The sequence below is a fragment of the Echinops telfairi genome, unplaced genomic scaffold, assembly GCF_000313985.2.
Source record: "Echinops telfairi isolate 266 unplaced genomic scaffold, ASM31398v2 ScPeMD7_7469;HRSCAF=8507_1, whole genome shotgun sequence".
Lineage (NCBI taxonomy): Eukaryota > Metazoa > Chordata > Mammalia > Afrosoricida > Tenrecidae > Echinops > Echinops telfairi.
In genome coordinates this window covers 71,302,992-71,316,330 of record NW_022111373.1, presented here as the reverse complement: position 1 = coordinate 71,316,330, position 13,339 = coordinate 71,302,992, and the positions used below count along the sequence as shown (strand labels likewise).

Genomic DNA, 13,339 nt, shown 5'->3' with positions numbered 1-13,339 from the left:
GGGAAGTGGAGATGGAGGACGAGTCCGAGGCCGAGGACGACGAGACGGAGGAGGAGCCCGACGCCAGGTAGCGAGCTCCTCTCCCAGGCCCCGCAGCCAGAGTGCCCACCTCCCCCCACCTCCCCCAACCCCCGGGCCGCCGAGCTCGGGGAGGAGACCTCTGCGCACCCGCGCACCCCGTTTCAGCTCCTGGCCCTCGAAGCCCTGCACGTCACGTCCCTGGAGCTAAGCACTTTCTCTCCAGGGACGCTGCTTTGGGGGAGAGCTGGAAGGGGCAGGTGCCTGCGGTCAGCCTGAGTGACAGGCCCGCCTGCAGCAAAGCTCGTCCTCCGCCGCCCCCCTGCGACTAGTGACACTGATTCCTGGCGATGGACTTAGGGGCCTGCCTAGCTGCAGGCCTGTGCTTGCTGGAGTGCCCAAGGGTGGCCCAAGGCACAGAAACCATCTTGGCCGCCTGGGTTTGAAGAGATGGGGTGTGGGTCCCCCCTTCCCCCAACCGGTACTTTTGAAGGAACGAAGGTCGCCTAGGTGTCAGGCAATGGGCTCTCACACTGATCCACTCCCATCCAGTGGGCTCCGACGCGTAGCGACACCATAGGTTGCTACAAACCAAACCCACAGCCATCAAGTTCTTTCCCACGCGCCGCGGCCCTAATTTGAGAGGCCAGCCACACACTGAGCCCCACAGCTCTCGAAGTTCGCTTTGATACCCAAATCAACCTGTTGTCATTGAATTGATTCGGACTCAGAGACCAATCGATCGGGACAGAGATTTCTCCGAAGGGGGCGTATTGACAAAAACAGACCTCCACATTTTTCTCCTGCAGCAGGGCTGGTGGGTTCAACACCTCCCACGCTTTTGGTGAGCATTTTAATCACTCCGCAGCCGGGGCTCCTGCAGTATAAGAGTCCATAGCCTGTTTAGTGCAAAGAAGCACGGGGTTCAGTCAGCCTTGTTCTTAAAAACTGCTCCTGTTTTTCATAATCCCAAATTAATTTCAGTGAATGCATGTCAACGGGTAAGGTCTCCTTTCATTCTGCCTCATGGAGATGAGAACATGAGAACAACAGAAATCCTCTCCTCTCGAGTTAGCTTCATATCTGCTAGCCTTTGTGCTCTCTGAGAAGGTGTGGCTTTTATCTCCCCTGGGCGTGTCTGTCAGCCAGTAGTACCCCTTCCTAAGCCGAATCATACTGTCACAGCAAAGACTGTAGGTGTCAGACAGATATGCCCCATTGCCCCCAATGCCCTTCTTACCAAAGCTAAAAACGTGTGCTACCAAAGCCAGCAGAGCTGAAGTTGTAGCGCTTCATAGGATGGCATGAGGGGAATTGGCCATTCGATAAGAAGTCTTGAATCACAGTCAGCCTTGGTGGCACACTGGTTATGTGTTGGGCTGCCAGCCGCAAGGTAAGCATCTGGAAACCCCAGCTGCTCCGCAGGAGGAAGACGGGCTTTCTGCTCCATAGGGGCAGTTTTACTCCGGCTCAGAGGGTCGCTGAGTCAGAATCCACTTGATGGCAGGGAGTTTGTTTTCTTGGAGAGTTGTTTACCAATCAGAAGCCCTGTCGAATAAGCGGTGAGCCGTTAACCACAAGGTCAGAGGTTTGAACCCACCAGCCACTCTGCAGCAGAAAGATGAGGCTGTCTGCTCCTGTGAAGATTTACAAAGCCTTGGAAATGATCCCTAGGGTGGCTAAGTGTCAGGATTGACTTGGGGGCAGTGCATTATTTACCGGTCAACAGGCAAACGCAATCCTTGCTCTCAAAGGAAAAGGTAGGGAACACTATAGGGACTATGAGACTAGGTACTGAATGGTTTAGAGGAGTAGACTGTGTTCTGGGGAGGGTCAGAAGCGAGCATGTCGAGCCAGGGACCTACATTGAAGTGATGGGAATGAGCTGGGCCCTAGAGGATGTGCTTAGCAGAGGCATCGCCGGAAGGCAAGAGAAGAGATCTTGCCTGTGGTCAATGGAACAGGGAGTTTGGGGCCTACAGTGTCTGGTGGTATGGAGAAGGGTCAGTCTATCGACCCCAGCCATTTAGCCCTCCTCTCTTAGTGGTGTCCAGGATCCTCCTATTCTTGCCCAACCCGATTTTACCCTCGAAAGAATCTGAAACTCATTGAAACTAAAACATGAGCAGCTGACACGGAGAGCAAAAAAAGGTGCTGTCTAGGACTTGAGCCACAGTGGGGCCAATGGCAAAGGAGACAGCAGAAGTAGTTAAAGAGATGGGGAGATGGCAGTGGTAGTTAGAGACCGGGAGTTGGCAGTGGGGAGGAACTTCTAAGAGAAATGGGAATCCCCCAATTGTTCCTACCCCAGAGTGTTGTTAAGAATCATATCATTTTGTTGCGTGTGTGTTTACAAACAGAGCATAGAGTTGTTCTGAGGCCAGAGGTGAGAATTTGATGTTCTTTCCTTAACGAATGAAAGGTTGGGTTGATTTTTCACCTCTCTCCCCCACTTCCTCTAGACTCTTCCACCCAAGTTTCACAACTGAAAAGAGAACTGCTCGCTCTATCTGACACAGTGCTGCTAAGTGTTGACATTTCAAATCTTCCCAACAACACCCTAAAGTGATTGTGTTCCTGAAGCTGAGCCAACTGAGGCAGACTTTTAAGGCATGCTAATGTAATAGCCAAGAGGGGAGCTAGGGGTTCACGGCCTCTTCCTTTTGGGGAGACACCCTCTGCCCTCAATGGACTCATTATTTGCTTTTGGCTGGGACCTAAGTGACTCCATCTATCTTCTACTTTGAAAAGTTCTCGAGGAAAGGGGAAAAACTTGAATAACTTTGAATAACAGTGGAAGTTTTTTTCTCCCTCTTGAATGGAAAAGTGGTCTCAACATTTTCTCAGGACTCATCTCAGAAACTGAGTAGCAAACTGAATTTAAAAAACAAAACAAAAAAGGAGTGGGACAAGCTGTAGAAATACAAACAAACAAGCCCAAGTGTCCAATAACGATAGGATGATTAAGTTAGTGTACTTATTTGATGAGTCATTATTAAAAGATTATTTATAAAATTTTCTAAAATGCTAATAACATAGTAAATGTGAATATATAGATGACTTAGAATGCTCTTAATAATAAAATAGATCTGGAAAAAAGCCCAAAGAAAATATAGAAAACTATTCATGGTGATTATCACCCGATGAAGCTATTATTTTTTTCTTTATATTTATTAGGGTTTCTCAGTGTTTCTTTCATGAACATGCAGTGCCTTCCTGCATGTTTTAAAAAACAAGCAGAACCCAAGGTGTAGATTGCTTGTGAGTCTTTTTTTCTTAATCTTTCGAGTGTAATATGTAAAATTATCTGTAGGTACACCCTGCATAGAGGTAAAAATCCTCTTTTATTGTGAAAATGCTTTTCTCGTGTGGGAAATCTCAACTGTACACACACCACCGCTTACACGGGCTCAGAGAACTAGTGTTTTGATATCGTTCAGTGATTTGAAAACGTCATATGACATCAGGAAGGCTGCAGGTGAATCCCATTAGCCATTTTAGCAAAGGAACATTCCGAGCCCAAATTTTCTCATCTGTAAAATGGTAGCCCTAGTGCCTCATTTGGAAGGCTGTGGTGGGATTAAATGAATGATACGAACCTGTAGGTTTTTTGGTAGATTTCTAGTTTCCCTTCAGATGAATCATGAATGGTGCTGTGTCTGCCGTCATTCATCCCTGCAGGAGAAGTGATGCTCTCTGCTTTCAAGGTGAATAATGATCTCGTTGCCCCTTGGCATTATTTCTCCACTCACATTCATGGAGTGCATACTACATAGAGACTGTGTGAGGGGCTGGGAATATAAACATCACTGCGACCTCCTCATTACGTAGCTTCGAGGTAGTCGCATTCTAAGTGGAGAAACAGAACCCCACCATCACTCCATTCACGACCACACGAGATTTAAGAAAGGAAAGGTCTGTAGGAAGCTCCTCAGAGGATGGAGAAAGTCTTGGATGCATCCTGCCGGGAGGGGCTGGGAAAGGCTTACATCGCAGCATTGGAGTAGGGTCTTAGATCATGAGAAAGTGCCCAGAGGGCTTGTCGTTTGTGGATAGGCAATAATGATTTTAAAAGGAAGCTTTTGATGTTTCTAAAACTTAACATAAAATCATTTTTAAGTGGTATATTCACAAACCCCAGAGAATTGTAGGGTTGGGAGTCATTTACATTCCCAGAAACTGAGCACGCAGGGACATTGGCTCACAGTCGCATGGCTTTTTAGTGGTAGCGTTATGTTTAAGCCCAGGTCTCAGGACTGCCATCTAATGAGTTTACCCATTCCACAGCTATTTCTTGAACCCTTACTGTGTGCCAGGCGCTGCTGGTATGTGATATGAAGCCAAACAGTAGGATGAGGGGGTATGCGCCTTTAAATAGGGTGGTAAAGAAAAGTCCCCCACCCCCACCGTATGGCGTGCCACTTGAGCAGCGTGAAGAGTGTTCAAGGCAGAGGGAAGAGCTGGTGCAAGGGCACAGAGGCAGAACACGGACACAGGTGGCTTGTTTGAGGAATGCAAAGCTCAGGTTTCTGGAGTGAGCCAGCGGGAGAGGCGACAGAGGTGAGACCAAGAGGCTGTAGATCACAGCAGTGGTGACTCCTCCTCCAGGGGCGGGTGCTGGAACATGGATGGCGGTTCCAGAAGCAGGTGCTCATTTATCCAGGATTATGGGCTATAGCACAACGTTTTTAATTTGAGTAATTTTCTTTCCTGAAAAGGGAGCAGTAGGCCATGCACATAAGTTTGGAAACCTCTATAGGGCTTTGGAGGTCATGATAAGGACTATAGTGAAACGGGAAGACTTTTTCTCTCTACAGTACTGTTCAGGATTATTAAAAATAAAGGAAAATGCCATGAGTACATTTTTCAACAGTAAGTCTTTTAATAATAATAATAAAAGTAATAGAATTTTAAATAGTAAGGGTTTAGACATGCATGTTTTCATTCAGCAAATATTTATTGAACACGTACTATGTATGAAATGTTGGTTAAATGTTTCAGTCTCATGGTCTCCTGTATTCAAATAGACTCTCATTAATTTTGTATTTGTTTTTTTTTATTCCAACGGAAGACTAATAAAACCCCAACTTAAAACCAAACTCTTGGCCATGGAGTTGATTCCAACTCACAGCTGTCCCCTAAATGACAGAGTCGAGCTGGCCCCGAGGGTTTCCCAGGCTGTATGTACATCCTTAACGGGAGCAGAAAGCCTCATCTTTCTCCTTTGGAGCAGTTGGTGTGTTCAAACTGCTGACCTCACAGTGTGCAGCCCTGTGCATAACTAATTATACTACCAGGAAGACAAAGAAAGCCCAGCTCATCTCTGCTCTCCCACAAATCACTCTGAAACTTTCTAGCATTTTTGTTTTGGCTCATTCTCTATTGGCCCATTTGAACATCTCTCTCTACGCACAAGGAACGTTTGATACAGCAGCCGCCCAGTTTTAAGTCACCCCCAGTGGCAGCTTTGCCAGTGCCTATATGAAATAGAACTGTCAACACTGATAGAATGAAAATTACTAGTGATATTCATACTTGGCTGATCTCTGCAGGAAGCAAACCTTTTGAAAGGTGAAGGGACTTTGTAAATGGCTTATATTATCAGCATACAGCACTCTGTTTCCGTATAACTATTTATATAGTGTCTCCCACTGCTGGACTTACCTAAGTGTTTTTACAAGTGTGACATTTGAGCCAGCCCTCTTCTGAGGTCAGTGGAAAGAGCTAAGGACAGAGGGGTGATGGCTTAGGATGCCAGAGGCTGAGGGAGGAGAGAAAGATAAAACAGGCCCTTAGAGCCAAAATTGAAATGCTATTTATGTGTTGGCTAAATGGGCATTACATGCCCTTGGGAAGACTTTGACTCAACAATGATGGTTGGAATTTATTTATTTTTTTTGAAACAGCACACCTAGTAAAGTATGGGACACCTTGCCTGATAGAGTGTACAAAGAAAACTGTGTTGTATTCCCTGTGTGTTTTGAATCTAAACTCAAGCAGAGCTTATAACCACTTTCCCTTTCCTACTTAAGCCCTGGTGACACTGTTGGGTAGGTGTTGGACTGCTAACCTCAAGATCAGTGGTTCAAACCCACCACCTACTGGGGACAAAGGGGGGGCTAGCTGTTTCTGTAAAGATTTACAACCTCGATAGGGTGGCTGTGAGTTGGAATCGATTTGGTGACAGTGAGGACACTAGGAAAACCTAGAGAATTAATGAGGTACAAGAGTCTGAGTGTTATATATGCAAACAATAAAATTCGATCTAGCAAGGCACTCTCTGATGGAAATGCAAGGTGAACCTCATATATAATTGCAAATGTTCTGGCAGTTATATTAAAACAAATGAATGGGAATGAAAGTAATTTTAATCATGTAGGGATTTTCTTTCCCCCCAATACCCAGAACATTATCATTTTGCCATGTAAGCAATATGAATGTTACTAATGGAACATTTCATGTGAAATTTTTAAAATTCGGTGTGTTTTATACATCTACATATGACTAGCCACATGTGGTGCTGGTGGACAAGCTGGTCACCAGGCCTTTCTAGTTCATGCTAGGCTAGAAATTCCACTGACACCTCTTCAACATCAGAGCAGCGTATATGTGTCCACTGGCCTCTACAGGGGGATGGCTGCCATTGAGGTATATTGACCGCAATCAAACCTGGGTCTCCCACATGGAAGGCAGAGTTCTGTCCCGGAACCACCAATGCCACACCTACCTGTGGTTAGTAGTTGCCATATTGGACCATCCGTTCAAGTCAACACCCAGGAATCTGTCAGCTTCATTGGAATTCAGACAAACTCATTATCAGATGATAATGAGTTCTCTAGACCAGGCCCTGTGCTGGATACCAGGGACATAAAGATAATTGGATGACACAATTGGTTGTCTCAAGGAACTGATAGTCTGGTGAGAGGAAGCAATTAACTCTTGCACAATGTCTTACGTGCTCCACTAAGGCTAGGAATAAAGGGATATGGAAAAGACAAGACATTCTTCCTAACAGAAGACTTTGGAAGGTTTTGCAGAGAAAGCACAGCTGGGCCGAAGGGCATTCCAAGCGCAAGAAATAGACATTTCTCTAATTCCTGATGCCAGCCCTTGTGCTGCTCATGGCTGGGCTAAGCTCTCCCCTGCAATCCAGAATCACCCAGGCGTTTCCAGGGTTGAGACTATTTGTTGCATTAAAAAGTGCCTGCAGACAATGAATGAGTGACTGCAAGTTTAGTGGGACGTTGGACCTGTGAGATTAATGAGGATTTCACTGGTGGTGGACCATTCTGTTGCCAAGGTATCACAATACCCAGTGTTGGAAGCACAGCACCTTGGATGGGTTGGTGATACATCCCATGGGATTGTTCAGCTAAGATCCCGGTGATCATCACCTCTACAACTCCCTCAGACTCACCCTTGAGCCAGATCATAGATAAGAATAAGCTTTGCTGGTTGTCCAGTGAAAAGTCTTCTCTGAAGGTGGTTGAAGTGGATTCAATTCCCAAATGCCACATCCTAATCTGACAAAGTGCAATTGAGTGAGTAGATGAACGGGGTCCATTCTCCAGCCAACCAAACCCTAGATGCTCAAAGGTCTCTCCCAGAGCTGTTCTCATGGTTTCTTCATTTGGGTAGGTCTCTCTTTCAGAACAACCATCTGCTGGATTGCAAATTTGCATTCACCACAAATTGTATCCATTTTTGTAAGGGCTAACTCCACTCGGACATGTGAAATGGTTGATTTGTAAATGAAGTGTATTTTCTTCAGTTTCAAAAATGTGTCTATGATACAAAAAAGAGGCACATCCACCCAGTCAATACTTACTTGCTGGAGGTCTATCGTGTGCCCAAACTCACTGCTATTGACTTAGTGCCGATTTATAACGACCCTGTGTGACCGTGTGCCAGGAAACGTTAACATGGTGTCAACTAACAGAGTTCCTAATCCCGAGAGTTTAGCTTCTGCCTGTGAAGAGAAGGTATGGAACACATAAGTGTATAAGGAATGAATTTGTGAAGCAAATGCATTGGTAAGATCAGTTGGTCCTGGGAGCTGAGGGCGGGCAGAGCCCAACTAGGCCCCCATGCCTCCACATCCAGTCATAGAATCCCCGTCATCCACTCTCCAGGGAGTTCTGTTTGTGCCCGGCCATTTTTTCCTAGCTCGTGCCCTTTGACCTTCAGCATAAGGTTCCATGGTCCTTCAGCCTAAGTTTGGCTGTTGAATCTGGCTGCTAGTGACATTTATCCTAGACAGGATTTTAACATCATCTAGCATGACTTTCTTAGAATCCTGTGAGTGAACAAGTGCCCAGAGAAGGGGAGGGGATCCAACCAACTCTTCCTCAAAGAACAGCTAATCGTTGTCAATCACTGCCACTTGTTATTTTGAGTCATTTATAAAATGGCTCTGCGATAGAGGCTTTGTTTTCATGTCCTTTTTGCAGAAAACAGAGCCCTAGCAATATTGCATTATTTGCCACCTTCAGACAGCTAGTAGCTAAAATTCATTCTGAGCCTCTTAGGTAGTTAGTATGTTGTGCCAACCTGGCCGATAAACACATGTGGGGTTAATTGAAGGACAGAGAGATAAATGGCTTAGTGAGCCTTGCCTTTCTAGTTCTTGGGTCTCTTGCTTTGTGTTGGTCGGATCAGGGTGCAGCTGTCTTAGCCAGTTCCCTGCTTCAGCTGGCAAGGCTCACTTCCTGCAAGACATCCCCAAGGAGAAGCCACATGGACCTACCCCGATGCAGCCCTGGGTGCTGGAGCACCTGCGTGGAGACCCCTGCCAGCACTGAGATGCTTACACATTCACTGACTTGGCTTTCCTCCTGGAGTCAGCATCATTGTGTCTGTTTTGTGAGATCGAGGAGGACTTTGTGGACTGGTGTTGGACATATGGGTTAATGTTGGACTTGTGGGCTTGGACAGCACTGGGTTGGAATGTTTTCTTGATGTGCACTTAACCTTTATATAAAAAACAATCTTATACATGAGTTTCTGTGGATTTGTTTCTCTAAAGTATCCAGACTAATACAGCCTCCTCTAGGGGCAGAGCTGATGCTAGAACTCTTAGTTCCTCATTCAACTCAAAAATTTACCCACACACGTTTTGTTCATTATTCCAATACCCCCCCACCCAAAACTTACTGCCATTGAGTAGATTCTGATTCATAGTGACCCTATAAGACAGAGTATAACTACTTCTGTGCTTTTCCAAGACTTTAACTCTTTATAAGCGTAGTAAGCCTGATCGTTCTCCCAACAAGTGGTGGTGGCTTTGAACTGCTGACCTAGCAGTTAGCAGCCCAACACATAACCACTACACCACCAGGGCTCCTTTGTTCATTATTAGCCATCCTTTTATTATTATTTTTTTATTATGGAAGCCTAAATTTATGATTTTTAAATAATTATTTTAATTAACTTCAAATTTTCAAAACAAAAGCATAAAAGATCCAGCAAAATGGTGTGCTAGTTCATCTTCAACAGCACCTTGGCTATATTACATTTCCTAATGTGTAACAGGGAGAGTAGATCTTGTGCTTAAAAATAGACATTAGGCAATCCAGTGCGATCGCATTTTCATAAGGTCAAAGATAGAAACTCCAAAATAACTTCTCCACAGGCCGTATGGGCTCCTTGGATAAACTTTTGAGATGTATTTAGGGTAATATCTAGAAACATTCAGAACCTTTGCTTAAAAGACAGAATTCAGATTGTGTGTGGGGTGATGAACTTTGGTGTTTTCCTATCTTTGTGGAGATGTGCTTTGTTTTTGGTCACAAGAAAGCATGTGGAGAAGAGTGTGCTGTCTTCTGCTTTTCTTAGATTTTCTTAGCTCATCCCATGCCACTGTCCGCCATGTGCACTTCCTCCAGATACACTGACTTCTTTTTGAATTCCCATCAGATTAAGTCTATGCTTGCATCCATGTCTTTGGACTTGTTGTTTGAATGGGCTTCATTCTCTCCCTTCTTGTCTTTCACTATCTTCATAGCTCTTATCACTCACCATTGGAACCATCGCCCTAGTATCTGGAGAAAGATGAGGCTGTCTACTCCCGTTTAGATCAAATGTCTCTGAAACCCACAGGGGCAGTTCTAGCCCATCCTATAGGGTTGCTATGAGTCAGCATCAACTCGACGGCAGTGAGAGTTTGGTTTGGTTTGGTCCTAGCTCCTGATTTATTTTCTTCATAGCGCCTATCACTACATGAACATTGATATATTTTTATGGCCACCACTAGAGTTTAGCTTCCATGAAGGCAGGGATGTTGTTCCTATTCTCTGCTGCATCTCTAGAGCCTGGGGCACGGTGTTTATAACATAGTAGATGCTAAAAAAGTAGTTATTGCCCGGGTGAATGTGGGCTCTCACCAGCAAACATTTCATCCTCTGGATCTCAGGTTTCTTTCTCGCTGATCAACACTACTCATGTTATCACTCTCCTATTAATAACCTTAGTCTTAGATGCCAAAGCAAGTGGAGTATGGGAATTCATTCACAGCCGTCGAGTGGATGCTGACTCATAGTGATCCTACAGGACAGGGTAGAACTGCCCCTGCAGGTTTCCAAGCTTGTAACTCTTTTTGTGAGTAGAAAACCTAGTCTTTTTCCTGGGAAGCAGCTAGTGGTTTCAAACTGTTGACTTTGTGGTTAGCAGCCCAATACAACACCAGTATGCCACCAGGGCTCTTGCAGAGAGTGAGAAGTGTTACTGAATTTGGAAAAATGCAAGTCAATGGAGAGAAATCCGTGACCTCTAGAAATAAATGCAAAAAAACCTTTGAGAGCGTTAATAGCATAAATATATCCATTGTCTGCTTTAGATTTGGTTCCCTTTTGAACAAATCCCTTCAAATACAGGATCTGGCTAGAACCCTCTGCTGGAAGGAGAGGCCATCAGAAGAGGAAAGAGGGTGCTTACGAGAAGAGTGAGTGGGCAGCCCAGGCAGGCTGGCACTATAGAGATGCTATACTTGAGCTTGCTCACAGGAGTTAAGGATCTTGTTTATACCTAGGTCGGTGTCACCCAGTTGCAGAAAACAACTCTCTCCAAATCTCGAGTATATTCCTCAAGAGGAGCCCACGTGGCTTAGTCGTTGCCCATTGGACTGTGATCTGAAAGGTCCGCAGTTCGAAACCACCAGTTGCTCTGGTGGAGAAACTCTGGGCTTTCTGCTCCCATAAACAATTACAGCCTGGATACGCACAGCAGCATTTCCACTCTGCCCTATCGGGTTACTATGATTCGGCTGTTGACTCACTGGCAGTGAGTTTTGAATGAATATTCCTCAAGAGAGCAAATGACTCGCACTTGATCTGACTCCTTGGGGAATCTACAACAGTCTCAACCTGTGTGTCGTGGCCCCTTTGGGGGTTCGAACGACCGTTTCACAGGGGTCGCCCTATTCATAACAGTAGTAAAATTACAGTTATGAAATAGCAATGAAAATAATTTTATGGTTGGGGGGGTCACCACCACATGAGGAACTGAATGAAAGGGTCGCAGCACCACGAAGGTTGAGATTCTAGAATAAAAGAAACAAAGAAAGCAAAATAGTAGCATTTCATTGCCAACTGGTTGATTTCAACTCAGAGCAACCCTATAGGACAGGGTAGAACTGCCCCTGTGGATTTCAGAGACTGTAATTCTTCATGGGAGTTTTCCCTTGGAGTGGATGGTGGTTCTGAACTGCTGACACTAAAAATTACCTGAGACTCAATGTGTAATTAAATCCCATTGATGGGATTAGAACCGTTACTTCAAATCCTAGTGGAGATCCTGCCTCAGTCGGCAGGGTCACGGGGCCTCTGTGGCTGCAGGACTAAGGCAGAAAGAAAGGGTTAATAATATCTGAAAAGTCTGAGCTTTATTTTCTGAAAGGAATTCTGGGTGTCACAAAAAGGTAAGTGCTTGGCTATCAACATAGAAGTGGCAGGTTCGAACTTAGCCAAGGACACTTGTTGATCTGCTTCTGAAAGGCTTTGAACAGATGGCATAATGCCATGAGTTGAATCCAACATGTTGGCAACTGGCGCTTTTTCCCTCCTCTTGTGTGGTCTGAAGAACTTGCAAGAATCAGTGGCCTACTTTACTTTAGTGGGAAATGGGGAGAAATGGCCATGTTTTCTGAGCTCCTTCGGCCTGTCTCTGTTCCGCTTCCCATTTGCTGCTCAATGTGCCAGAGCTTCCACTTGTCAATCCCATCAACTCCCTTGGATGAGTCTGCATAGTTTACCGAGCGAGAACCATGAGTTCGGGGACCCAGGCTTTGGCAGTGACACTACCTTGGGAAGGGTTTCCTTTTGCCAGCAGAGCTTCATGTGAACAGTCCTCACTAAACGAGAGGTGCTGCCTTGGGTGCTGTGCTGAGCTGAGAAGAAGAACAAGGGAAATCACCCTCATATTCAACGTGGTCATCCTTGAGTGTGAGATTACTGATTATTTGCGTGATCTTCTTTGTGCGTTTCAAAACGTTTTACTACATATGCTACAGTGAAAGTTGTACTTTGCAATTAGAAAAGCAAGCAGACAACTCTTTTTGTGAAAATAGCTAAAAATCTCGAACTGTCACTGGAGTAGGAGTCCTGCTGGTTACATGTTGGGTTGTGAACGGCAAGGTTAGCAGTTTGAACTCACCAGCCTCCCTGAGGAAGACGAGGCTTTCTATGCCTGTAAGCAGCGACAGTCTCAAAACCCTACAGGGGGAGTTCTGCTCTGTTCTAGAGGGCTCTATGAGTCAGCACTGACTTGGTGGTGGGGAGGGTTTCTTTTGTTTCTTTGCTAGAGTTCCACCGAGGGACAGGGAAAGAATTTTTAGTAACGGTTGCCTATAGTATGTTTTTGTAAAGCAAAAAAACTGGGTCTAGGTTGCTCAGAAATGAGAAAGACCGATCATATTTTATGTGCCATGGATTTTCATGCTTGAGATTCCCAGAAACCCATCACTCAGCTTAAGATTCAGATCCCCGATTTCGGGCAGTGGGAGGAGAGGGACAGCTATTCGAAGAAGGTAGGATGACAAGCAAATAGCTAATAATTCTTCCAATGCCCTGTAAACCCAGGTATCTCAGCTCTCAACCACCTTTCTGACTGCATTTCCCATTTCCCTCTCTCACTCACTCGGCTAGACAGCACTCCTATCATTGCTGTTCTTTTACTGTTTGCTTGTTTTTTACAGCATTGTATTGGGGGTTCTTACAACTCTTGTTACAATCCATACATTGTATCTGACATATCACATAACATATTGCCATCATTCTTTTCTAGACAATAACTTTCTACTGAGCCCTTGGGATCAGCTTCTCTGCGC

At 45.2% G+C, this 13,339-nt stretch overlaps 1 protein-coding gene across 1 annotated transcript in view; it reads left to right on the top strand.

Annotated features, from left to right (window-relative positions):
- The first annotated feature begins 6 nt into the window (after positions 1 to 6).
- Positions 7 to 13,339, top strand: part of CMYA5 (cardiomyopathy associated 5) — a 51,774-nt gene continuing 38,441 nt past the window's right edge. The window contains exon 1 of the mRNA XM_004703661.3: positions 7 to 67. Within this exon, the coding sequence (XP_004703718.3) occupies positions 12 to 67 (56 nt within the window). The 5' untranslated portion in view covers positions 7 to 11. The remainder of the gene's footprint in view (positions 68 to 13,339) is intronic.